This window comes from Aspergillus fumigatus, chromosome 1 (assembly GCF_000002655.1).
Source record: "Aspergillus fumigatus Af293 chromosome 1, whole genome shotgun sequence".
Lineage (NCBI taxonomy): Eukaryota > Fungi > Ascomycota > Eurotiomycetes > Eurotiales > Aspergillaceae > Aspergillus > Aspergillus fumigatus.
This window is the reverse complement of record NC_007194.1, coordinates 4,816,750-4,842,281: the sequence shown is the minus strand read 5'-3', so window position 1 is coordinate 4,842,281 and position 25,532 is coordinate 4,816,750. Positions and strand designations below refer to the sequence as shown.

The following is a 25,532-nucleotide window of genomic DNA, read 5'->3' as shown; positions in this document are numbered from 1 at the left end:
CGGGGAGTGCCGGGAGAGCGCCCTCGGGTCATTTCTAACTAAAACAGGACTTTAGGGCTATTGTCCCAGTCCTCTGCCAACTCGGTGTCCCAGTCCTCTGCCAACTCGTCGCTCTTATCTCGGCCTTCTTCTTTAGAAACCGCCAAATTTGCTCTACTATGAATTCACCAAAGGTCGCTTTGATTACCGGCGCCTCTAGAGGCCTCGGCGCAGCAATTGCGCGATGCCTGGCTGAGGAGGGCATGAACATCGTGATCAATTACAATTCCGATCCTGCTCCGGCGGAACGTTTACTGCAGGAGATGAGGGCTTTGAGTCAGGCCAAGGTGCCGGGTGCGAATGCCCCTCGCTATGCAGCATTCCAGGCGAATCTGGCCAACCAAAGCTCCACTCAGCAGCTTGTGCAGCAAACCATTCAGACAATGGGCCGGTTAGACGTGGTGGTGTCCAACGTCGGCTGGACGAGAATGACCAATTTTATGAATCTGGAAGACGCTGATAACGAGATGGACTGGGATAGATGCTTCTCGATGAATGTCAAAAGTCATTTCCAGCTTTTCCGGGTTTGTCAGGAGCATTTGGAGCGGAGTGAGGGGGTATTCATTGCTACAGCGAGTGTTGCGGGGGTGAAGCCGAGTGGAAGTTCATTGGTATGGGTCATTTGAATTGATCGATTGACGAGTTCGTCAACGGTGGTCTGACGATACTAGCCATATGCCGTGACCAAAGCGGCTCTTATCCATCTTGTCAAGAGTTTGGCCATCATTGCAGCCCCGAAGATCCGAGTCAACTCGGTCTCGCCAGGGATTTTACTGACAGTGAGTGACTGGCTCAACCTTTGGAGCAATATCTAACAGACCGAACTAGGACTGGGGTCTGCAATTCCCAGAGGAAACGCTCAGCGCCGCGAAAGACAAAAACCTGCTCAAACGATTTGCAACGCCGGAGGTATGTCCCTAAATACATGGTGGTAGCGGTATTGACTCATAAACACGATAGGATGTTGCCGAACAAGTCAAAGTATTCGCTACTTCAAAGTCCATGACGGGGGTAAATGCAGTAATCGACGCCGGCTTTTCGCTTTGAGCCCTCATTATGAATTGAAGTCGCATAGCAGGTTAGAAAGTACTATAATTTTGTCCAGGATATGTCTGCTGCGTGTCATTTATCCATACATTCATATATTCTTCTTGCTATACGGTTTCTGCGCCAAATTGTTCAGCGCCGGCGTGCCTGTTTATTTGCTGGCATCTCGCAACTTCTCAAGAAGATGGACCAAGTTATCCACCAGTGGCGGAGTCTGTTTAGAAGTTTCATGGTGGTGATTCTGCTGCATGACTTTGATCATCGTCTCCAGAACTGACTGGGGGTCACCGACAAACACAGTCTCTTCTGCATGACCAAGGCCCTGCAGGACTGGTATTCCGCGATGCAGAGTGATGAAACGCTGTATATCCTCACACTCTAGTCCATCCAGCCAGACCTTCTGCTGCAGTGTTGGACCAGCCAGCTGCTGACTTTGGTTATCCATGTTATGGAAGAATACCACCCCGTAGGTCCACAAAGTGAGACTGGCATGGTATAGCGCAATCGCCATGAAATCTCGTAGACCTTGCAACGGAAGACATTTGATACCTCGAACGACCTGGCCCGCATGCCATATGGCGTGTCGGCAATGTTCGCTCTTGAACCAGTCACTCAGAGCAGGTTGCTCCCAGGCGCGACCGGCATCGTCCGAGGTAGCCAATGTCTCCACCTCCTCCAGTGACACGTACATGTGCATCATGACAAAGTGCAGCTGCACTGGGACTTCGTCGCGATATCCAATTCGGAAACATTCGAGGATCCTGCTCAGCTGTCCATGCCGAGCGACCATGAGCAGATCATTATCCCAGTAGCGGCTGTGTCCGTTGAGAAGAGAACTCAGCTGGCGGAACTCCCATACGAGGCCCCATATACAGTGCATGACGGCGCCGCAAGCGAGACGGATGTCCGCAACACGACGACTGGTTTCCAGAAGATCTAAATTCGCCACGCACTCGTTGAGCGTGCGAATTCGACCGGTGGAGGGCAGAGGAGATGAATGATAGGCGTCCTTCCATTGAGACGCGGAACTCGCTTCCCACAGATACGCAGGGGCAGGTAGAGGAGGGCCCATTTCGACGTACGTAACCAAAGGGCTGGTGAAGAGAGCCATGGAGACTTGCGCTTCCAGTCGAAACAAGCGGTACACCAGCCGCTTGTATGCCTCTTTGTACACCCAGGCACGCCATGTATCTTCCAAGCTCCGACCAGATTCTTCTAACCGCGCCGGCAGTGGCGGATAGGCTGAATGGTGAAAATTGCCGCCGCGGCGAACCATGGTCAACAGCGGTTGGCGGAAGGCCTCTGAGATTTCGATTTTCCGGCTATTGCCACTCCACAACCCAATCTCTAGGTATAGCAAGTATGCTTGATGCAGGTGAAGATCACGGATGGTAGTGTTGTTCCTCTCGAACACCGAAGGCAGCTGCAACCGTACGACCTCCTGCATGGCGAATCCAAGTTTGCGTAGCGAGGGATCCGGCGTCAAGACGGCCCCAGCTGCTGCCATGGCGAGAAGCAGCTCTGGACACACCTGTCGAGGGCGAAAAGTGGCCCGATGGATCCACGTGTTTGCGGTGGAGAATGGGGCCGTTAGGTAATATCTGATCAGGCTGTCGAGAAGCTGGGCCGAGGGAAAGGATGACAGAACCGCCGGGATAGGCTGTTTCATCTGGCTGAGAACAATGCCCAGAATCTTATCACGCGAGTGAAAATCGAGACTCTGGTCCGTTGTCGATTGGCTGTGTGCGTCTTCCGGACTCTCGGGAGTCAGGCTGGATGCGCCAGTCGCTTCATTGGGTAGTAACAGGTTTTCGTGCTCGCAATAACCATGATCTTGAGGATCAGGAACGAAGCGCCATCGCAGTCGCTGCATAGACCGTGTGCCTCGGGGATTGCGCTCTATCGGTGTTTCGCGGGCCTCATAGGGCGAACCAGACAGGGACAGACTCGGTGCTTGCTCGTCGAACTCAAACGGGACGTGGCTATTGTATGATTCGAGGAAGCTGAGATCGACCATGCTGAAGTCAAGATCGGTCTGCAGACCAAAAGTGATCGATCCCCGGGGTGTTCGTACGCCACTGGGCGCATCTGTAAACAATCCGCTGGTGAACTCATCCCGGGGCCCAGATGGAATGCAGTCCGGCGGCATATGGCTGTTTCCACCCAAGTCGATCAACTGCGAATGGTCCGGCTCTTGTGAGGCTGGGATCTCCATTGGAGGAGTGATGAGTGGCTGGGATCCCTCAGATAATAGTGTATCTGTTTCTCCTCTGCTTTCCTCTGAGGTTTGGTTACTGTTTATTTCCTCGCTGCCCGGGCTGTCCGGGTTGGCAAAGCGTACTTGAACGCCATCAGTGGTCTTGGAAGGCACCACACAGGCAATATTTCGCCTGCGACATCTGGCGCAGGGCTTTTCTTCATCGCATCTAAGATGGTTTTCTGCACAGGCACTGCATGCTTGAGAAGCCCGGCTGATGAGATTCGCGCTGCCACTGCGAGGGCGTTTTTTGAGAATCTGCTTGCTCCCTGGGGTGATATGCAGAGCCGAATGCCGCCGCAGCAGATCACTAGAGTTCACATTAGTTGGGACGATAAGACAAGAGGGCGAGTGAAGCAACACATTCTGCCGAAGCGCTTACTACACACCGAGCATTGGTGAGGCTTTTCCTGGGTGTCTGCAATAGTTTGTCAGCAAATCCAACCGACAAGTCAGAGCCAACTGGAAACTGTAGTGACCTACGCGAAAGAATATGACGGCGCAGATGGTCGATTCGTGAGTAAGACTGAGAGCATGTTCCACACTGATACAGGTTGCGAGGCACCAAATTGCCTTCTGGCACCGAATCTGGCTGAGACTGTGGTGTGATCATGGTGCCTAGCTAACGCAGCTCCGAACGCGGGGGGGCCATGGGTGGAACAATGCGAAAGCACATTATTACCCTATGTCAAGGGGGCATACGCTTCGGGAGTACTCACTTCACCCGGACTTTGACTTTTCCCCCACATCGAACAGTGCGGGTTTCACCATGAGTCTAGGCTTTACGTAAACGGAGAGACCCCGCAGTTCGTGGGAAGAAAGTCGGGGAAATCTAGGGTATATTTACGATTACCTAGCGTAATTTTACTACACTTGATGTGATCTCTGACCATGTCGAGGAGAAAGACTTGTGGCTCTCTTGATATCCTGAGAGGAGTGGCCATGGACATTACGGGGAAGGTGGGGGAACACCGCCGTGTTCTCCACATGATATCCGAGCAGTAATATCGTGGAAGAACTCTAATTCTACCTTACTGGTTGGAAATTGTACAAGGACGTATTGCTTGTCTATTGGACAAGAAAGGCCAATTGGGGTGAGGTTTAATAGCGTTGTCAGTGGAGACACTGGGGACTCTGGAGTACACGCTTCCCACTGCGCCTAATGCCCACAATCAATGTGTCAAGGATGAGTGATACAGAGAGCCGTGGCAAACAACATTACTGCAATCTGCATACAGTGATGGGCGCATCCAATTCATGCACGCAATAGAAGATCTTTCCTCGGGTTGAACGACAGAAAGCCTTAGAAGACACCTATGCGAAGATCCTGGACCTTGCTAGCTGACATACTTACTCTGTTGGTATTAACGCATCTATAAGCATGCAGGCTAACTTGCTGCTGTAAGATGACGTTCTTGCAATCCTACATAACTTAGTGAACCTTGGATACGGCGACTTTGTCCATCTGCTCTCCAGCCGCTGACCGAACCCTTGCATCCTCAAAGTCAGTGCAGGCGGGAGCAGCCTCCCTCCCTACTCCATCTTTACCTTTACCAATACCTCCCCGGGCTTCTTCCCGCAGGCCAAATAACGCTTCAACCACGCGCCCAACATGGAGTTCCCGACATTCAACATCTCCCAAGACGGCCTTGTCCAGGGCGTCCAAGCAGCGTCCTACAACCTCATCTCGCCCCAAATGTCGTGCACGTAACCGCATCCTTGAAGGGAACGCTGTCAAATCCGGAGCCGCTGCTCAAGCCCGATGGATTTATCATCTTGACACACACCCAGCTTCAAATTGCATTCAAGAGCGCAGCCTTAGCAACATCCATCACGTGAGTGTTCACTTCGATCTCATTTATGTAAGCTAAATCAATTGATTCAGCCTTCCTGGCCACCCCTACGCCTCCAAAAAATCCCCTTTTGATGGCTAGAGTTGATGCTTCAACTACGATTACAAAATTAGAACGACATAATGCTACCGAAATTACGTTCACTTCTTAATCGGTCTTCCGTGTCCTTTCAAATCCTCTCTGATCTCCATCTTGAGATTAACCAGCAGTATCCTTTTTATGAAATTCCAGTTTGCGCAGAGCATATCATCCTAGCAGGTGATATTGGGCTCTTAACAGACTATGATGATTATCGCCATTTCCTACAAAAACAGACGGGCAGGTTCAAATTGGTCATTCTCATCCTCGGAAATCATGAGTTCTACAATGGGACTTTCGCTGCAGGATTAGAAAAAGCTAGACAACTTGAACGGGAATTTTCCTTTAATAGACGATTAATTGTCTTTCATCAGAGAAGATACGATGTCCCGCGTTCTTACGTCACTATCCTAGGCTGCACGCTTTAGTCAAAAGTACCTCATAAATCAAGGGATGTCGTCCAGTCGAAAGTCAAAGACTTTCAAAAAATCGAAGGCTGGTCAATTGATGACCATAATGCAAGCCATGATTCAGATCTCGCCTGGTTACGGAAAGAGATACGCTCGATACAGCAAGAAAATGAAAAGGCAGATAAGCGAAGTAAAAAACAATCTATTCTTGTTGTGACACACCATGCCCCTCTACTCCAGAGGACATCGAGCCCGCACCACGCCCAGAACCCTTGGAGCGTTGCCTTTGGAACTGATATCCTATCACAAGCGCTACCTGGGGTGAAAGTCTGGATGTTTGGGCACACACATCATACCACTGATTTCAAGGAAGGGCACGTCAGAGTCGTGAGCAACCAACGTGGATATGTGCTGCCTTGGAGCCACTCGAAGAATGCACAAGATAGATTTGACCCAAGGAAGGTTATACATGTGTCATGAAGGGTTTGCATGCACTTTCAGGCTCCAGCCTAATATCATATCAACAAAGCCCCTTCCCATATTTGTTATGAGCTATTGTTCTAGTCCCTTCGGCCCTCAGTTGCAATGGTACTATCAATGGACCCATTCCCCGGCTTCTCAGCATTTGCGATTGTCGCTTTTGGCTATCATGAGCACCAAGAGGTTGAGAAAAGTTTACAGTTTCCCCATGTCAAGGCTCCGGTCCATTTTCCATGTAATATCATGGAAAGCAGGTTTCTAAGAATCAGTTGTGTTGATATAGAGCGCTTATGAAGAGCTATTACAAAATTTAGGGTACGAATCTCAAACAGGTAGTCGGAGTTATCCAGATTCGGAGTTTGCCTTGTCCTTTTAATTTTCTTCATCCAACCAGATCATTCAGCCAAGGTTTGTAGATATTGACGTGTATAGTCTCCCCGCTTGTGGAATACGCTTGTGGACCCTAAAGCGGTCCCTCTGCTAACGGAGGTAATTGCAGACTTTTCCCATCGGTCTTGGTAATCTTTATGGTCTCCAAATCGACACCATGTAACAGGCGTACCTAAAGTGGCCAAGTATATATCTGTTAGCTCAAATACATGTGCTCTTGCATGATATTAGAAAAGGAGCGTGTCCATAGCCATAATCAAAGCCTCTGAAAGTACATCATCCTACTTACATTAACGGCGTGTGCCCCGTATCGAAACTTCGGATTTAGTGATTTATTGTATACATTGGCGCCGCAAGACCCGCAAAAGAAGATCTGTATAGTATGCGAACCGAACCGATATTCCTATGGAAAATAGCCAATCAAGTTAGCAATTGTTTCATCAGCAGCTCATACACTAGACTGTGAGTATTTCAATCGGGAACAGGCAACTATTTCAGTGGACGCATACCTTAAGTGAACTCTGCCCTTGATAAATCTCAAGATTTTCCACAAATGTGAGTAGGCTTCCTGCAATGTGACAATAGCTACCTAGGGTCTTCCTTAGCATAACAGTTAAGCCTTATTTGTAAAATGCAGAAGTGAGAATACTCATGTAAAGGTAATGTGTTAATGCACATACAGTTACAAGATGCCACTGTTGTTTGTGATAAGAGGGATAGTAGTTTCACAGAGAAACAGACTGCCTTGCAATGGCAACTTCCCTCATAAGTTTGAGTTGGTAGGTTGATAGACTCCTTGTGCTTGGCATTGATGGATTGAGCCATCTTCAAACTGCAAGATGTGCACTATGAAGGACTCCTTGTCGGATGAGGACTGCTCCAAGTATGTCCTAGAGGGTTTAGGGGTATTTAACCGATTTCCAATACTTGTGGCACCAGAAATTACTATCTGGTTGAGTAGAGTAGGTTCAACGGCATGTCATATTGGGTTATTGTTGAAACCCCATACTGATTGGAACAGTGGGGCCAGGCTGGTTGAGTCTGGTTGCCTCACAGGTTGGGGCTCCGTCAGATTCAGCTAAATGTGCGCACCCGTCTCAGTGGTAGTTCAAAGATTAATGATCTGTTACGAGATCACTAATCAAAAAATAGGGAATAATAATGAGTTATCATCCTGGAGCGTTCAGTTCACCCATCATAATTCATTAAGATGTTAAATTAATATAGCATATATTAGCAATAACTGACTCAATTGTGTGCCAAAGTAGGTTGACATGCCTGTATTACCACTACTGTCCAACATACTGTCATATAATGATAATATAAACATCTCATGCCCTGAAAACCCTCCTGATTCAACGACTAAACAACCTGAGTCTAGCACCTGTAGATGCCTTATCTACAGCTGACCCTCACTTAACTCGCAGTGGCTCGGGTTTGGTCCCTAACCTAGGAATTACACTGGTTTTGGTTTCAGTTAGCCTACTGGTTATGGTTTTTAAGATGTTGTCTGCTCAAGTTAACTAACCCACAGTCCCACACTATTATGTTTTATTAATCACTGATTCGCAAGATTTTTCTAGGAATGTCATATCACTAGATAGCCTCATATCTAGTCTATTTGAATATGCAATTTCAAATTAAAATATTTCGTGCTCAGTGAGACATACAGAAATGGTCACTTATGTCAGGGGTCGGAATGAAAGGAGCGATACTCTGTATATATATATATTTATGCATCCAGTTTCGGCAAGCGCCGGTCTAACTATCATTGATAACCACTACTCATTCGAACTGAAGCTGAGTTATCCAGACTGTGTAAAGAGGCTGTAAACCCAGTTTAATGCTGCGAGAACATAGCAGTAGGCCGAATCAAGCATTGAGTTTATGACCAAGTCACTGCCATTTTAGATGCAAGTAATCCCAGATCTAGGCTAATGACAATTGCGACAGCCTTGCTGCGGTAGCTTCAATTTCTTAATGTATATCGCACACATCGAGTGAGATATATATGGTACGAGACGGGAGGTGATCAGGGTAGAATTCAGAAAAGCAAGAGGGAAGGGAGACACTCGTCAGGGGGTGAAATCAGCCACTATAGCTGTGTTGGTTCCTCCAGTAAAGAAGGATTGCAGCACGATCCGCGGAGCATCGCTGTTCGTACTTTCTGCCAGGGTTTAAGTACAATATCCACGGCAGGCAAGTTCACTAGACGCTAGCGACCATATCTGCTCACTAGGATCGACACCTGATGCAATGAACGAACGTTGAGCATAAGGGGAGAAAGAGCGCAGGTCGCTGTATTCGATGATGTGCTTGGCAGAAGCCTGTAGCTAGTTTCAGGCAATGACACGACGCCCAGGGGCGGCTTGTTAGGGGCTTCGGCGCCAGGTGCGTGTGTTTACCTAGTGTCCATACGGACTTCATCTACCTGCCCCCGCAGATAACCTCACAATTTGCCAACGTTTAACAGTAAGACTGATGGTAACGTAACAGCTGACCATGTGGACCGACATCATATGGTTCAACTACGTAGTGGAGCGGCCGAGAATTATTGAGTAGCTGGTCGTGTTCGGCTATCCAACTTATCATACGTCGCTTTCCTGATTTGGCAACTCTCGTACCCGCCATATGCAACCGCCCCACTAGAATATAAATATCATGCACGGTCGTTCATTCTGCAATTTTGATCACCAAGACAAACCCTACACTTTCTTATCGCACTAATCATATATTCCTTCATTCAAGCTCTCAAATTGATCATCGAAGCTGGTGAGCACCCATGATCCTCCACGCTGGAAACCTTCTCTGGGCTGGGGGAATCATCACCATTGCAGCAAATGCGGAAGCCCATTATCGGCGTCGATGTGCTTATGGTGACGACTGCTGGCCGGATTCTCAGACTTGGAATGACTTCAACGCCACTGTTGGTGGGCGGTTGATTCAGTCCTTTCCATCTGCTGCTGTGTGCCATACCCAGAGATATAATGCCATCAAATGCGACATGGCAAAGAGAAGTTGGCTGGACAGCTTTTGGCGAGCGAACCAAACAGGGGCTTATTCAGCGACCGTCTGGGAGATGGGTAACACCGGGCAGTGCTTCATCGATACTCCTGTGAGCGCTCCCTGCGACCAAGGGCTAGGTAATACTGAAGAGAACTCAGCCACTTTTCCTCGCTGATGCTGTGTGCTCCACTAGTGCCGTACTTTTCTATCCGGGCGAATAGTGTGGAAGATATCCAGAAGACTGTAAAATTTGCTGGCGAGAAGGATCTCTCACTTGTCATCAAGAACACAGGACATGACCAGTGAAGCATACTGCCTTTATCATCTACACGACGCACAACTAACCCGTTGCACAGCCTCGGTCGATCAAGCGGTAAAGGAGCCCTCTCAATCTGGACTCATAATCTCAAGGGCATCGACTGGCATGACTCGTTTGTCCCACGGGGAGCACCTGCTGCTGTCAAAGGTCTACCTGCTGCAACATTACAGGCTGGAGAGCAATGGTTTGGTAGGTGAATTATTTTACTGATTACAATCCTAGTAGGTGGGCTTCGGCACTGACACAGCATGTAGACGTATACCAAGCGGCGGCAAAACAGGGAGTATTGATAGTCGGAGGATCAGCGCGCACCGTCGGGGCAGCCGGAGGATATGTGCTGGGAGGAGGCCATTCGCCATTTGCACATTACTATGGTCTCGCCACCGATAGTCAGTGACAAGAGCCCATTCTGCCTGTGAGAACTGACTAATAGGAGCACAGACGTTTTGGAAATGAGCATTGTTTCTGCTGATGGACGACACCGAGTGATCAATGCGTATTCGGATCCAGAGTACTTTTGGGCTGTGCGCGGCGGCGGGGGAAGTGCCTGGGGTGTATGTGACCTATGCTATATACCAGAGCCGCGGATATATTGGATTGGCGCTGACCTGTTCATCCTCAGGTTGTTACATCGGTGACTTACAAAACTCATCCTGTTCCACAGAACCTCACTATTGGGTTCGTTCAACTAAACGCAACCGACAGGTCCAGCTCCACCCGCCTCACTTCTGAATCCCTAAAACTCATCCCAGCCGTTACAGACGCAGGCTATACCGGGTATGGCTCGTTTACGCAGGGCTTCCAAGCAATCTTCCTCCAACCCAACGGGACAATAGAATCTTTTAACCAGACTTTTGCTCCGTTTTCTAACTTGACACAGCTTCCCGGTGTCACTGGAGCGCTTGCAGCCTATTCTGCGACCTGGAACGACTATTTGAGAACCCTCCTGCAAGACCCTAATATTGGGACTAACATTCAGGACACGTCACGACTATTGACAGCGGAGGTAATCCGAGATAAAGCCGACGATTTGGCGGAGTTGATTGTCGACAATGATCAAGCTGCAGGATTTAACTTCAGTAAGGAGGGTCCTGTTTTCAGCAGTTGGTTCCATCAGGCTAATCCGTCACTGGTTTAGTTGGCAAAGTCAACACCAAGGAACGCGATAATACTGCCGTCCATGAGATCTGGAAACACAGCCATGCGCTTCTGAGTATCTCAGTAAACTGGCCGGATAATGCAACAGCCTGCGAAAAGGACGAGAAGCGACACCAGATGGTGCAGCTGAGCAAGCGCTTTACTGAGATTGTTGGTCCAGACGGAGGGACATATGTAAACGAAGCCAGTCCGTGAGTAATTTGTTACCTCTTTTGTTCTTAACCGTTCTAAGGGAGTTCACTCAATGATCTTAGGTACGAACCCCAATGGCAAAGAGTCTTCTGGGGAAAGAAGTATGAGCGCTTGCTCTCTGTCAAGAAGCGGGTGGATCCAACCCAGTTGTTTGTGTGCAATAGGTGTGTCGGGACAGACTTGGTGCTGCAGCCCTAGACATGTTTCTCGATTGACTGGGCACTCAACACCCTAAGTATCTGTTGGAATTGTACTTTGCTGGCGTAGAGCTGGTATAGGCTTGGGACGTGGTCATTTCCATCCGTCTAGTACGCCACCGCAGAGATTGATGAGTGGCTGAATAGGAACCATACAAACACCTTTCTAAAATCCACTGCAGAGGCAGTCTTTGGATGGTCGTCGAATCTAAGAGGGACGAGAGATGTAGTGCAGGCGGTTTAGCTTTATGTATCTATACTGCACGTTGGGCTTTTCGATTCCCAACTTCTATTACTGTGATGTTTCCTTGTCCTTTCAAATAATGTTATGAATGCTTCTACCCACTACTCGAGTCATTCCTAATCAGCGGACAAATGGTGAACACTTGAGGCTCATATGTTGACAGGATTGGGTCTAACATTCCAGGTGATCAGGACGGTAGATCTCCACCGGATAATTAAGCTTAGGCAGCCACGGAGCCTAGTTTTACCTATTTGAGAGCTGCCTGATCCATGAGCCGCCCTTAACATCCCAAGATTTGGTCGAGGTTCCACATATTCCACCAATGAATGGAAGGCTTCTACAACAAGACTACTAATACGAGGCACAGTCCTATCATCTGCCTCTGATGCTGTGGGAATGAAACCTGCCAAGCATAGATACGAGCAATGACCAAAGGTTAGGAGATTGGTCTGCTGTCGACCTAGTATTTGAATTTTTTGAGTACCCCTATCTCTCCTGAACACCACCTCCCAGTCCCTCTCAATCTTCGCAAGGACGACAAGGAATCAAGATCGAAAGATACACAACGATGGGATTTTTCCGATCCCACAGCAAAAAGACAATGTCGCCAGTACACAGCTTGATTGAAGAGTGCAACAGATTGATGGACGAGAATATGTGGCATAAAGCTGGAGAAAAGCTGAGACATGTTGTCAAACAGCTTGAGGAATCACAAGGCCTTGATCACGAGGAGACTCTGTTCATGAAGACTAATCTGGCTTACGCTCTTCGCCGCCGTGTTGAGTACCAGGAGGCAGAGCGCATGGATCAGCAAGCCTATGCCGTTCGACTTCAAGTCTCCGGGCCTGATAACGTCGAGACGGCGAAGTCCCTGAACAACCTCGCGCTGGACCTGAAAGGACTCGGCCGATTCGATGAGGCACTGGATCTGGAAGAACGAGCATTAGAGACGTTTCTGAAAATCAACGGGGAAGGCTCGCGAGAGACACAGACCAGCATGAACAACCTGGCCAACAGTTTCCACCGACACGGACGCCTGCAAGACGCTGCCAGGCTGCATGAAAGAGCTCTTGCGCTGCAAACCAACACCCTTGGCAGGGAGCATTTCGAGACAATCATCACCATGGATTTGCTCGGGGTGGATTACCGCGAGCTCGGCCAGCTCGATAGAGCCCTTCACTATCAATCCGAAGCCCTGGAACTGTCCAAGGCCAATCTGGGGGAGGCCCACGCAACCACTATTCGATGCTCCGCCAACCTGGCCACCACATACCAGAGGCTAGACACGGAAGACGGCGAAGCCAAGGCATTAGCTTTACTAGAGCAGGCCTTGACGCTTTCGCGGCGAACCTTTGACGAGAATAGCTCGGACACGGTGCCGGTCATGAATAATCTCGCCGCAGCATACGCCAGGGAGGGGCGGTTTGCGGATGCGGTGCCTCTATTGCAATCGGCATATGCATGGAATCAGAGGACGCTGGGTCCGGATCACCCACAGACTCGAGCCTCGGAAGGCAACCTGAACTATGTGATGGAGAAAATGGGTCTCACTCGTGCGACAATCTTCAACTGATGTGTTTTTGTCTACTCCACTGATTAACGAAGTTATATGCGAGAAAATTGAACAGGCTTGTGGCACCCGTCTGAGTGTGACCAACTCTGCTATATACAAAGATCCAGATCCAGCACCCATGAAGAAAAGCAGTAGTACTCCCACCGGCGTTTGTACAGTACATATTTCCCTCCCGTATTATTTGGAATGGACGTCCCCATCGGCTCAAATGAGAGCAGTTCGCTCAAACCAGGCCGGCTTTAAACAAAAATATCATTTTGGGCACCTTGTGTGATTATTAGTAAATAGTCTCACTATAAGGGTGAGTCGATGAAGGCATACCATTCGTGAAACCCCATGCCGTGTTATACATTGGTGTCTTGCCATTGGGGACTTGGACGTTGTTCCCAGTTTGTTCTATGACCTCAGGTTACTTCTGACCATACCTCCAGAAGAAAGGCTGACTCACGGTTGAAGGCGATCATTTGCTTAGCACCCTTGACACACTTGCTGCTATCATCCGCACAATAGACAGGGACTTGAGCGGGGGCGACCTTCTTCGAGGAGGTCGACCCGGTGACATTGCATTTATAGCCAGCCATGTACCTGGCTCTCGTCAGTTAAGCACCTGGAACTGAATTACGGACACTTACATATTCGGCTGTCCACAACCGTTGGGGACCTATTTGGTGTTAGTTAGATAAACGCGACTGACATTCATGCACTTACCCAGAGCCAAGCACATGTGCATCCTCCAGGAGGACAAGCCGGAAGATCCTTGGGCACTTCATAAGTAGCGATCCGCTTCCACGGCGTGCTGTATACCGATATTAGAAGCTAAAGCTGTAGTGCATAGACGCTACTTACTGCTCCAAAACTGTAAAAACAGCCAAATTCTCCATCGTTACCGCGGAGAGGTCAGACTGATAGCTGATAGCAAACGCAGTGCCCGCAGCCATGGATCGGTTATTGGTATGCAATGCTCCATCATCCTGGATACAGTCGGGCGGGTTACCAGGTCCAGCCCAGTCCTCGGGGTGCTCTTTTCCGTCCGGCCATTCCGAGGCATACTTTCCACCGTATGAGAGCGTAGTCTGCGCGCGGTTGTGTGCGAGTTCCACCGTGAACTTTCCACCCGCGGGGAGTTCCAGGATGTCGCCCTCTGCTGGAGGTGCTGCGTCACAGCCGCGGTCGTGTTGGAACCACCAGTCTTCCTTCTTGAGATTGTACAGGGGATTCACCGCTGTGTTTGTGTTGGCGTTGTCTGTCGAAGGGTCGGGACCTCCCAAGCAGTACATGCCTTTGGCCCAAGCGACGGTGTGTGCTTGAGCGACAGCACTGAACGCGAGAAATGCAACGGGGCGCAACATAATGAGTGAGCAGAAATCTGGGGATAACGAAGAGTGAAGAGCGTGAGGATTGTTTGAGGAAATGAATTGAGAGCGAGGACTGATATAAGAAAACATGAGCCATGACCGTGCCATGCTGTCCGGGGTGCACTTGCCATGTTCTTGACTGGTTATTCATCTTTTGTCTCAGATTCTCTGTCGAGCGGCAATTGCGTTACATCCGGACGCTATACATGAAACACCGGTAGACGAGCTTGGGATCGGCATCTAAATTAGCTGCGGCATTTCGGCATTTGGACTGTCAAACTATCTATTACAAGGGACGATCGCAGGGTCCAGCAAGACCCGCCTCGAAAGTATTACCGACCCTGCTGAATTGTCGCCGCCCCTGAACTCAGCCACTTTACCCTTTGTTTCATACTATTGACTATCATCGCAGATGAGATTATGCTTGTGACTTTCTTTCGAAGATTTTGAAAGAGGTTTAGCCCTGATGGCATTTGCAGCACTGTAGATACTGGGCCGACAGCCTGTCCTTGCGATGCTGCAGAAGAAAGCAAGCAATAATCGCAGCTGAAAGGTACACAGAGTCGACCCTACCGGTTGGCGAGATGCGTTATTATTATCTGCTGGCTGTGGGCGCTGTAAGAGAGTACCCTGGTCATGACCAAAAGTACGGCACCCTTATGACTGCAACGCCATAATACAATTCCATATGTAAGGCACAGAGAAGAGTCGTCGACAGTTGTGGCTGAGTTCGTTATTCAATGTGACTGCCATCCCTGGATAAGCAGCGCTATATCACCACTTCAGCTTCTACAAGGAGTGAACGAACCTAACGTACCAATCGTTCTTGGTCTTATGATTGTCTTAGACAACACATACGCGGAGGCTGCCATATAGTGAGCACATTTCATCCTCTTGAGTAGAGGTGTAAATATATATATATATGTATATGTATATGTAATCTCCTTGCTTGTTGTTCTGAGTATTGTGTTCGCAGCCTTTATCTCACTTCATCAACCATATCACTACTTCATTCACCCGTTGCATTGGGCATCAATCCAAGTTAAAGATAGCAAGTCTACCTGAATCAAGGGGTGCATATATACTGATATGCATCAGGATCACCAATGTCCCACTAGTATCCTCCAAGGATGAGGTTTGTAATGTCTAGAAGCTAATCCTGCAACATCACTCTCCCAAGAAAAGCGCTGATTGCCCTGGTGGAGGGTTCATTTATAAGTACTTCAACTACAACAGCAAATACACACATAGTGGAATTGTCAATCCGCGAGGTGGACATCCATACTTGTCGGTATTCCATATCTGCTCTCAGTCACTACACTACTGTCTGCCGCAGGGGAACCGGGTCACCAACTCCCAAGAGTCTCTTGCTGGCTTTGGAAGATGCAGTTATATTTGAACTTGTTGAATCACGCCTCTAAATAACAGAGCCCAAATCTCTCCACAGCCATTGTTGTAGGCTTCTGATACGCTCTACGGAGTAAAAACAGAAAGGGTGAATTTTACGATTTGCCTTGATGACGAGGAGGACACGTAAAATAACCCTCATGAGTGCGATGTCATTCTTCAAGATCTGCCGAAGATTCGTGTTAAAATTGATCCGGTGTATGTTGTTCCCTATGGTGTTTCAACAGCTAGTGTCGAGAAGGAAATCTGTTGACGGACTTCACCGTGAAAGATTTTGTCCTGTTTTACGCTCCGTTGTCTTGATTGCGGTCATGCTTTTGACCCTGATATGTAGGATGGCTACTGTTTAGTATTCATCCCAGGTGGTAAATTATGTCGACTCTAATTAAAAGACGGAGCCTGAGAAGATGGCATAAGATTAGTGAAGCCTCTGTAACTTGCGATCATTCTCTTGTTCAAAACACATGATTGTCTCAATGTGGTGTCGCACTTCTCTTTGTCCTCTTTTGCAACATGCCCGACTCGGAAAATGGCACCTCAGGCAACCAGAATCGAATCATGACAATTGACGATGCTTGTTAGAGTTGTCTTATCTTGTCAGACATTTCAGTGTCTTGCATGTCGTCGCTCAAATCGTAGAACTGCTCGGAGAAGGTGTATAAAGACCGCGTCATGTCTGCTGCTGGACTTTTCTATTCAGTACTCAACATCTTTCTTCATCTTCCGGCTGTCATTACACTGAACTTTCACCCGAGACCTGTCTGTATCATGTCTACGGTCAGTTCATTCGGCTATGCCGCAAGAGGGACATGCTAACAAAGTCTAGGACCAGTACACGATAAGAGAATGGGAGCGGATCTCCTATCTCTGCCCACAGTCAAGCCAGGAGCACGTTCGGGAGGTATGGAATCTGATCCTTAAACCCCTCTTCCCTCATGTACCGACTGGTGGTAAGTGCTTCACCGTGACAGATGAGGATAACCAGGATAGATTTCCCCAGATCGCGGTTACCCATCTGAATGGACGATTTCCAACCCTCCCACTTTTCAAGGTTTGCTGCATCGGATTTGCCGACCCAGATATGGATATGTGGAAGGTCTTGGAAGAAGCAGTTGAGCTTGATCTACTCGAGGCGTCGAGCGTTTTGGAGGGAAAGCCTCGGGCAAGTCTTTTTGCGGCTATTGCAGTTGGTCCGCTGGTACGTTTCTACAGACTGGACGAGGAGGACTATTTTTGCTATGTTGAGCATCGCGACCGAGATGCGTACGACGTTCACAGGGATTTCGACGTCATTGTCGAACATCTGCTCCAGATTTGGGGCGCGATGGCGTGAACACTGATGGTTGCATTACTACCTTGGTTAAGCTTGTATTGTTGCTGTTGTCCTTCAAATGGTATATCCAATACGAACAGAAATCGAAGTATCAATGAGAACACCCAAAGTCCGCATCGGAGCTATAGTCCGTCGTAAATCACCGGGTCGGTGAAGAAAATCGGATTCACTGTTCGGATCAAACATCTATGCTATTGTTTGTCATGCATTGATCGTACCATGTCCCATATTTAGTTCCATGTCTACACGTTTCTATTCCTGAAAGGCACTGCAGAAGGGAGCGCAGTGGGAGTGTCCTTCCGAGCATGGAGACGAATCAAGTGCTCAAATGACGCCGCATGCTCGACGCGAGGGGTAAAGGGCTCAAAGTCCCAGAGGTAGCCCAGAGTCCGCAGAATCGATGCAGCCGAGTAGGACACAGTCTCGCCGTGAGCATTCTTACCCTTCTGCTCGACCTGTGCCTTGGCAACCCAGGGGGAGATCAGCAGGGTCGGGATGCGACCACCCAGACGGTCAAAGGGGAAGGTGTAGTCTTCGCCACTGGGGGTGCTGAGAGTAAAGGTCAGGTTATCCGGCCGGGGAGCGAGAGGAGCGGAGACGTGGTCGTGGAAGCCACCGCTCTCGTCGAAGGTCAGGATGAAGAGGGTCTCCTCCCACTGGGGACCGGCGCGCAGAGCATCGTAGACCTTCTTGATGAAAGCCTCGCCATCGGAGATCAGGCCGGCAGGATGCATGGAGGTGGTGCCAACTCCGCAGCACGAGGGATTGAGGTACGCCAATTCGGGAAGGGCACCAGCCGCAGCGTCAGTGTAGAACTTGGCCAGGGGCTGGATCTTGTCTTGGTTGTTGGTAGCATAGGTCCAGTTGAAGTAGCCTGCATCAGGGCCGGTACCGCCGGCAGGGTCGACATAGTTGATCCACGAGTGACCGGTCTCGGTCAACTGCTGGAAGATGGACCGCTGGGGGAACTCGTGCTTGGTAAAAGCAGCGTCGTTCAGACCGTGGCCGAGGGAGGTACCAGAAACCAGGGCGGCACGGTTGGGGTTGGTGTTCTGCAGAGTCAGTCAGCTTCCTGCAAGGGTCAAAGGCATAAGATACTCACGCCAGGAATATCCGAGTGCCAGTGGTTGAAGGTCAGGTAGTTTTGCACCAGCGAGGTCAGAACTGGGACCTGCTCTTCGGTGTAGTAGTTCATGACCTGGGTAGCGAGGACGGTCTTGTTGACCTTGGCGCCGTACTTGCGGACCTGCTCATGAACGAAGCCTTGGTTATGAGGAACCAGCTTGCCCTCGGCGATCTGAGTGTTGTCTGGGTTGAACGTGCCATAGAACTCAATGTTGTTGCCGTAGATGGCGTGGTCGGGGTCATTGGTGATGGAGTCGAAGTCCTTGGCGGCAGAACAGGCAACGCCTTGGCTGGGGTCGGTGAGGTTGTAGGGGTTGCAGTAAGGGCCGGTGTTGACGGGGTTCTCCAGGCCCTTGAGCTTCTGACCACCGAGGAGGTTGTCAAAGGAGCGGTTTTCCATCACCAGGATGACCACATTCTTGATCTTCGACTTGAAATTGTTGATTGAGTGTTTGGAGTGCGCACTGGCTGGCGGTGCAGGAATGGCCGAGGCGGCGACCGTGAAGGCCAGGAGACCAAGAAGAGCACTAGGATGCATTCTGCAGAGATGAAGCAGAGAAGACTGGTCAGAGGATGCTGCTTTTCAGGGAACATCCTGTCGACCGGTTGCGGAAGCCCATTTTATACCAGTCCTCGAAATCCTCAGCATCGTCCTGGCCCTTCAGTCCTCCCCCACGTGCTCTGGAGACACGGATTGCGTTGCATCTTCTCTGTGTAAACGATGCCCAAGCGAACGAATGGTATAGTTGGAGATGTTCCTTAGCAAGATGTCGGAAAATGAGTTCTCAACAGGCGTGGCGGAAAGAGCCGACACATCCTGTACCCTTCTCCAATAAAATGAATCTTCAGAAGCACGAGGCGACGAGAGCATCTGGACAGTACACGGGTTTGCCGCTTGGCTGCAGGCGGGGAAATTATGCAAGGCCAAGCCACATCCGTGCTGTCGTGCTCGAATGGAGCTCTGTCCCTTGAACATGGCAGAGAAAAGACACAAAAGATCACTTAGCAGGGGTGCCTTCTGCACAAGGCGTGGGCCAAGCAGCCAATGTCAACAACAAGAATCGTCAAGCTGGGTCAACACGCAACCGATTCGACGCCCGAATGTTTGCCAAGACGGCTTCATCGTGGGTGTGCCCCTCACTAGATGCCAATTAGCGGCCAGGAACACGAGAAGTGAAGACGCGAAACCCTCGAACGCCTTCCCCGTGCTGCATCTCTCTGCAATCATTGGAAGACGGCAATACGGCAATATCTGCAGGATATCTTGCATACCCATGCAGCCTCGTGAGTTACTCTGTTGTTGATAATGCTATCGGCATAACCTCATGTCGCTACAGGTTCTAGAAGACCAGTCTGTCAAGGATGTACGCAGAATCGACGGAGTGACGAAGAGCAAGCAGTTGCCATATTGTTGTGCATGCTGCATTCAGATTTAGGGAAAAGTCGAGAGCTTTCTTGTCCGATACGACAATCAATCGTCTGGGTTTGGAATTGGTCCTACAGATAGGTGTTCAACCTCTCTAGTACAGATTACGGTAGATGCGCACGACTGTCCTGCTGGAACTATTTCCCACTACCATAGAGATTCAACTCGACGTTCGAGTCGGGACAGTCTACGGCCGCTGCTAGGCCGAAGTCACTGCGCGTCGGTCGTACTAGTTTTCGGGAATCTTATGATCGGCAGCGTCTACCCCTGCATGCCACCGGTACCTCGACGCAGGATGATCCGCCGGGGGACCTGTCTGCCCAGGCTTGCCATACAGATTCTCCCGATACGTTCCCCTCTCGACAGCATAATCCTCCCAGAACAATCCGCGTCGACGAAGCTCGGGAATCAGCAGGTCGATGATATCCTTGAAGGACCCTGGCTTGATGGCATAGGCCTTTCCTTGTCAGCTGCGGTGTGAGTGATCGTCTGCAGGCGACTCACCAGGTTAAATCCGTCGACATCGGCTTCTCTGACCCAGCGTTCCATCTCGTCCGCTACTTGGGCTGGCGTGCCTACTGGGGTGGCACCCAGACCTCCCACTGTGATATGCTGACCCACAGTTGACTTGGTCCATTTCGCGACTCCTGGTGTCGATTTGGACCAGCCCTCGACCGCGGAGCTAGACGGCTAATTAGCACCATCTCTGGTTTCGACGACCATAGAAGCCCACCGAATTGCATTGCTCTCGACATGTCGAAGCTCTTCGTCATCACCGTACGTATCCAGGTTGATTCCCGTCCACCCGCCAAAGAGCGCCAAAGCACCATCGATCGAGCCCAAGCTGCGGTAGTACTGGAATTTTTCGCGAGCCTCCTCCTCCGTCCGGCCCAAAACAGGGCACAACAGGGCCAAGAATTTGATGCTTTTGGGATCACGCCCGAACCGTGCCTGCGCCGTCGCCCGGATCTCTGCAATATTCTTGGCAACCACTACTGGACTGTGTCCGGCTACAAAGATCGCCTCGGCATGCTGTGCGGCAAACGTCTTTCCTGCCTTGGAGGTGCCCGCTTGAAGGATGACTGGGGTTCGCTGGGGGCTCGGTTGACACAGATGTGGACCGGGGACGTTGAAGTATTTGCCCTCGTGGTTGATTTCCCGCACACGGCTGGGATCGGTGTAGATTCCGCGCTCACGATCGAGGACAACAGCATCGTCTCGCCAGGACGACTCCCACAGTTTGTAGGTTACTCTCACATATTCCTCGGCAATGGCATATCGGTCGTCATGCTGGTCCTGTTAGAGAAGGCTAGCGGTTTGGGGATGGAGCCTACCTGTGGTTGCTGGGCATGGCCCAGATTCCGAGCTGCTGAGTCCAGATAGCCGGTGACGATCTGTCGTTTCCATCAGGGACATAATCTTTCGGCTTTGCGGCTTACTTACATTCCATCCTAGTCTAGGAAGGTGACGTTAGCACCATGTGCGTCGGCCCATCGGGGCTTACATACCGTCCCTTGGACAAATGATCCACCGTCGATAGCCGACGAGCCAAATGATATGGCTGCTCATAGGTCGTCGTGACCGTCACGCCAAAGCCGATATTCTTTGTCGCAGCTGCCATCGCCGAAACCACAGCTAGCGGCTCATTGACGGGCCATTGCGCTCCGGAAACAATCGCCGGAGCAAGGTTTCGAGGCCCTTTGTACACGTCGTAGCCACCTAGGACGTCGGCGATGAAGATGCCATGGAACTTGGCGGATTCCAACAACTGTGCCAGCTCGATCCAGTGGTCTACGTCGTTGAACCGGTACGATTCGTCTTCTGGGTGTCGCCACAGCCCGGGAGACTGGTGGCCGCTGCCTGTGGTATGTCAGAATAGTCAGGCACGGAGAGATTGAATGCGTACACATCTCAACGAACGCATTGAGGATAAGCGACTTCCGTGGTGAGTCCGTAATTGAAGCATTAGCCGTCGCCATGGTCCAAGATGTGTTAATCAACCGGAAAAGAGGTAGGGAAAAAGGCTGGAAGATACAGAAAGCGGCGTTCTCTTCTTTTCACAGGATATATCCCAAGAGAGAGGCCGAGAATCGGAGTCGCAATCACTTATGTATGGAGTAGATCCCTCAGTGTCATGCGCAACCACGTCCTGTTGATGGTCCATTTTTGGTTTCTCTATAGCATCAATGTGGGCCGCGATGACGTGCTGCGGTGGGATGAGGGGAACAACCACGACCAACCAGACGGAGATCCCAAGATAAATACCTGATGAGACTCTATCAGATCATTTGTGGAAATCTTTTGTCAACAACTCGTTGTACTTAGCGATCTGGTCGCGTCGTTATTAACCGAGCACCCCCTTTCGTCAACCACCATCCTCATCGCGCAATTCCCACAAGCTATATACTATATGCCTCCTATATAGTAGATCCCCCCATTGGCCCAACCCATTTCTAGAGCTGTCAAACTTCTGCGCCTTGTGAATCCCGAACCCGATTGCCGGGTATTTTAGGCAGGATCAGAACTTTATTCAGGGCCTAACGAGGCAGCCCTGACGAAGGATGCGTAACTGGTGGACTAGCACATCATAAATCCTATTTATCATCTCATCCGATAAGCGGACAATCCTTTTCATGTTAGTAGGCGACGGAGTCCAGACTTCTCAGAGGACTATTTAGGAACACAAATATATCATGAAGAAGGCGCTTTCATTCATGCACCACCGGAGTAGTGTTCTTCGTACGAAAAACCACATTCCCGAACAATCATGGCCAGCTCTCCAGCTCAGAATGCCGAGGATGTGGTCCAGGCTCCTCTGCCACAGGTGGCAGGCTACTTGATAGTCGTGGTCTTGGGGTTGATCATCGCATTGGGTATGTCGATGCTGCTGGACCGGGAAAGACCACTAACAGGCGCAGTGATGATGGGTGTCACCAAGGTTCTCAAGAGAACGGCAGGTGAAGATAACAAGAGGACTGAAATGTATTCTCTCCGACACTGCGGGAGACCGAGTACTTACACACTGCAGGTTTATGACTGCCAATCGAACTGTTCGCACGGGATTGACAGCGTCAGCGGTCATATCGGTAGGATATTCTCTCTAGGCGCCACACTGCATGCGATTGAGTAACCGGTTGATAGTCCTGGCTCTGGTCAACCGCCATGCTTGGTTCTACTTTGGTTGGCTATAGCTACGGCGTATCGGGCCCTTTTTGGTTCGCTGCTGGCTGCAGTCCGATGATCGTCTTCTTCGCTCTGCTGGGCATCTCCTGCAAGAGGAAGATTCCCGAAGCCCATACATCTCTGGAAGTCGTTCGAATCCGATATGGTAAGATTGTCCACTGATGATCGTGAACCAAACGCTGATGCAAGCAGGACGAATCGCCCACGTTGTCTTCATGACACTCTGTCTGATCAACAACATCTTCGCGTGTGCCAATATGCTCTTAGGTGCCGCGGCAGTGATTGCAGCACTGTAAGTCATCCACCAGGGGACGGATATGGTCTGACACGAGTAGGACTGGTGTGCATATTGTGGCGGCCACATTCCTCTTGCCTGTGGGTGTGACCGTCTATACCTTCGTCGGTGGCATCAAGGCAACGTAAGCGCTGAATTGAGTAGACAGGAATGGCACCTGACATTGAGACGCAGGTTCTTGACCGATTATTTCCACACGGCCGTCATCCTCACAATCGCATGTTACTTTTCAGTCAAAGCCGTTACAGTCGGCGAGGTTAGCTCCATCGGTCACCTGTACGAGCTGGTCAAGTCGGCTTCCGAGCGACATCCAGTTTCTGGAAACCATGCGGCCACTTACCTGACGATGACCTCTAAAGGCGTGCGTCATCTTCCCTGAAAGTCCCAAGACGGTTTCTGACAGGATTAGGGCATCCTCTTCGGCATTCTGCACATTTGCTCGAATTTCGGCTTGGTCATTGTAAGTGCTCGGCCCAATGCGATGCTCCCGCTAACTCGTCAGATGGACACGAGTTTCTTCATCAAGGCATTCTCGGCGGCTCCTTCGGCAGTTGTGCCTGGGTATACAATTGGAGGCATAGCCTATTTTGCCATTCCGTGGGCTCTAGGAACCATCATGAGTTCAGTCGCTCTGGGTCTAGAGAACAACCCCATCTTCCCAACCTACCCACGGGTATGTAGCCCCCGAGATCCTCAGGGCCCAACTGACCGGATACCAGCGCATGACATCGACTGAGGTTAGCAATGGACTGGTCCTACCGTATGCAGCCATGGCAATTGCAGGGAAGGGAGGCGCCGCGGCCATCCTTCTCATCACGTTCATGGCGGTTACATCGACACTGTCGGCGCAGGTCATTGCCGTCAGTTCAATCCTTAGCTTCGACGTCTATCGCGAGTATTTCAACCGAAACGCTTCCGACCGCCAGATTATCCGTGCAAGCCATTTTGGTGTCATCTTCTTCGCAGCCTTCTCCGCCGGATTCAGTACCATGCTGCACTACGTGGGCATAGACCTGGGATGGACCCTGTATATGCTTGGTAAGTATCGTATCGTGACGACTTTCTCCCGCGATAACTAACCGAATAGGTGTGGTTACCTGTCCTGGCATCTTCCCCATGGCCTTTACTATTCTGTGGCGCCAGCAGAGCAAAGTAGCGGCCATCCTTTCTCCTGTGCTCGGTCTGGCAACCGGTCTGGGGGTCTGGCTGGGAACGGCCAAGCACCTTTATGGCGCCGTGACTGTGTCGACAACGGGCCAGATTCTGCCCTGTGTTTACGGCACCGTTGCCTCTGCGTTTTCGCCCATTGTTTACTCGACCATCCTCACTCTCTGGCGACCCCAGAACTACGACTGGGCGGAGTTCAAGAAAGTGAAACTGGCTCTGGAGGAACTCGGAGGTGATCTGACAACCGTACACAACCAGTCGTCCAAGATGCTAGCACCCAACGCCCAAGAACTGAAAAGATGGGGCCGCATCGCCGCGTTCTGGTCCATAGCCACTTTTTTGGGACATTGGGTTCTATGGCCACTCCCTATGTACGGGGCGAAGTATATCTTTGGCAAAACCGTGAGTATCCAGCCACTTTCATGTGAAAAATAGGCTGATCGTCTTAGTTTTTCGTGGCCTGGGTAGTGGTTGCCGTCATCTGGCTGTGGACAACCATGTTAGTGGCGATTGTGTATCCGATTGTTGATGGAGGCGTCCAGCAGATGGCCCAAGTCTATCAAGGGTTGACGAAGGGGGAAGCATCACCAAGCACGCCAGTTGAGAGCTCAACGCCTTCCCATTCATCAATCCTTGAGAAGGAGCAGGTAAAAGCCTGAGCGAGTCCGTGGGTGATAGGCGACATCGGGTGACGCAGATCGAAACGCAGGCACAACCAGGGCAGCGGAAGGATTCTACTGTGCGAGAGTCTTGGCTAGTTATGACCTTCCTAACTTAGATAGTTGACTAGATAATCTATTGCTTGTTCAATTGTCTATTGTTTGGGCAAAAGTGCTAAAGAGTAGAAGGGCCCTAGGTACTACTCTGACCCAGATCCCTATAGGCTGGACTGTTTAAATCCAACCCGGCCCGATCCCGCAGCTCAACTCACGGACCCGTTGTGTTCCGGGAACTAGAACCCATTTGTATTTTGCCCTGAGTGACTCCTTGACCCTACT

At 50.2% G+C, this 25,532-nt stretch overlaps 9 protein-coding genes across 9 annotated transcripts; 5 read left to right on the top strand and 4 right to left on the bottom strand.

Annotated features, from left to right (window-relative positions):
- Window positions 1-27: 27 nt before the first annotated feature.
- On the top strand, window positions 28-1,086 carry AFUA_1G17650 (SDR family NAD(P)-dependent oxidoreductase; the record flags this gene model as incomplete). The annotated part of the gene is made up of 4 exons (XM_748038.3): window positions 28-650; window positions 711-818; window positions 868-948; window positions 1,000-1,086. Exons 1-4 carry the CDS (start codon window positions 159-161, stop codon window positions 1,084-1,086), a joined length of 768 nt encoding a protein of 255 aa, XP_753131.3. The 5' UTR covers window positions 28-158.
- Window positions 1,087-1,237: 151 nt separating this feature from the next.
- AFUA_1G17640 (C6 transcription factor RegA) lies at window positions 1,238-3,956 on the bottom strand (the record flags this gene model as incomplete). The annotated part of the gene is made up of 3 exons (XM_748037.1): window positions 1,238-3,653; window positions 3,707-3,761; window positions 3,827-3,956. 3 exons carry the CDS (start codon window positions 3,954-3,956, stop codon window positions 1,238-1,240), a joined length of 2,601 nt encoding a protein of 866 aa, XP_753130.1.
- A 5,380-nt stretch (window positions 3,957-9,336) lies between these two features.
- On the top strand, window positions 9,337-11,427 carry AFUA_1G17630 (FAD/FMN-containing protein; the record flags this gene model as incomplete). Its single annotated transcript, XM_748036.2, has 8 exons — window positions 9,337-9,697; window positions 9,754-9,862; window positions 9,917-10,068; window positions 10,134-10,268; window positions 10,321-10,433; window positions 10,502-10,982; window positions 11,018-11,228; window positions 11,292-11,427. The coding sequence occupies 8 exons, from the start codon at window positions 9,337-9,339 to the stop codon at window positions 11,425-11,427; spliced, it is 1,698 nt and encodes a 565-aa protein (XP_753129.2).
- Window positions 11,428-12,238: 811 nt separating this feature from the next.
- On the top strand, window positions 12,239-13,243 carry AFUA_1G17620 (TPR domain protein; the record flags this gene model as incomplete). The annotated part of the gene is made up of 1 exon (XM_748035.1): window positions 12,239-13,243. One exon carries the CDS (start codon window positions 12,239-12,241, stop codon window positions 13,241-13,243), a length of 1,005 nt encoding a protein of 334 aa, XP_753128.1.
- A 321-nt stretch (window positions 13,244-13,564) lies between these two features.
- Window positions 13,565-14,706, bottom strand: AFUA_1G17610 (lignocellulolytic auxiliary activity family 14 protein; the record flags this gene model as incomplete). Its single annotated transcript, XM_748034.2, has 4 exons — window positions 13,565-13,828; window positions 13,876-13,904; window positions 13,952-14,039; window positions 14,090-14,706. The coding sequence occupies 4 exons, from the start codon at window positions 14,704-14,706 to the stop codon at window positions 13,648-13,650; spliced, it is 915 nt and encodes a 304-aa protein (XP_753127.1). The 3' UTR covers window positions 13,565-13,647.
- Window positions 14,707-16,773: 2,067 nt separating this feature from the next.
- On the top strand, window positions 16,774-17,338 carry AFUA_1G17600 (uncharacterized protein; the record flags this gene model as incomplete). Its single annotated transcript, XM_748033.1, has 2 exons — window positions 16,774-16,782; window positions 16,832-17,338. The coding sequence occupies 2 exons, from the start codon at window positions 16,774-16,776 to the stop codon at window positions 17,336-17,338; spliced, it is 516 nt and encodes a 171-aa protein (XP_753126.1).
- A 22-nt stretch (window positions 17,339-17,360) lies between these two features.
- On the bottom strand, window positions 17,361-19,563 carry AFUA_1G17590 (phosphoesterase superfamily protein). Its single transcript, XM_748032.2, has 2 exons — window positions 18,441-19,563; window positions 17,361-18,390 (listed from the first exon to the last, which is right to left on the bottom strand). The coding sequence occupies exons 1-2, from the start codon at window positions 18,999-19,001 to the stop codon at window positions 17,581-17,583; spliced, it is 1,371 nt and encodes a 456-aa protein (XP_753125.1). The 5' UTR covers window positions 19,002-19,563; the 3' UTR covers window positions 17,361-17,580.
- A 555-nt stretch (window positions 19,564-20,118) lies between these two features.
- AFUA_1G17580 (LLM class flavin-dependent oxidoreductase) lies at window positions 20,119-21,868 on the bottom strand (the record flags this gene model as incomplete). Its single annotated transcript, XM_748031.1, has 5 exons — window positions 20,119-20,346; window positions 20,394-20,571; window positions 20,623-21,179; window positions 21,394-21,749; window positions 21,796-21,868. 5 exons carry the CDS (start codon window positions 21,866-21,868, stop codon window positions 20,119-20,121), a joined length of 1,392 nt encoding a protein of 463 aa, XP_753124.1.
- Window positions 21,869-22,656: 788 nt separating this feature from the next.
- AFUA_1G17570 (sodium:solute symporter family protein) lies at window positions 22,657-25,193 on the top strand (the record flags this gene model as incomplete). Its single annotated transcript, XM_748030.1, has 10 exons — window positions 22,657-22,871; window positions 22,918-22,975; window positions 23,031-23,217; window positions 23,265-23,364; window positions 23,408-23,491; window positions 23,542-23,728; window positions 23,777-24,040; window positions 24,087-24,405; window positions 24,455-24,936; window positions 24,984-25,193. The coding sequence occupies 10 exons, from the start codon at window positions 22,657-22,659 to the stop codon at window positions 25,191-25,193; spliced, it is 2,106 nt and encodes a 701-aa protein (XP_753123.1).
- Between the last annotated feature and the right edge of the window lie 339 nt (window positions 25,194-25,532).

Excerpts from the sequence above, each read along its gene's own strand:
- AFUA_1G17590 (XM_748032.2), bottom strand. The coding sequence starts at position 19,001 with ATGCATCCTAGTGCTCTTCTTGGTCTCCTGGCCTTCACGGTCGCCGCC. Across the intron at positions 18,391-18,440 it reads GGCACTCGGATATTCCTGGC|AACACCAACCCCAACCGTGC; the intron begins GTGAGTATCTTA and ends CTGACTCTGCAG.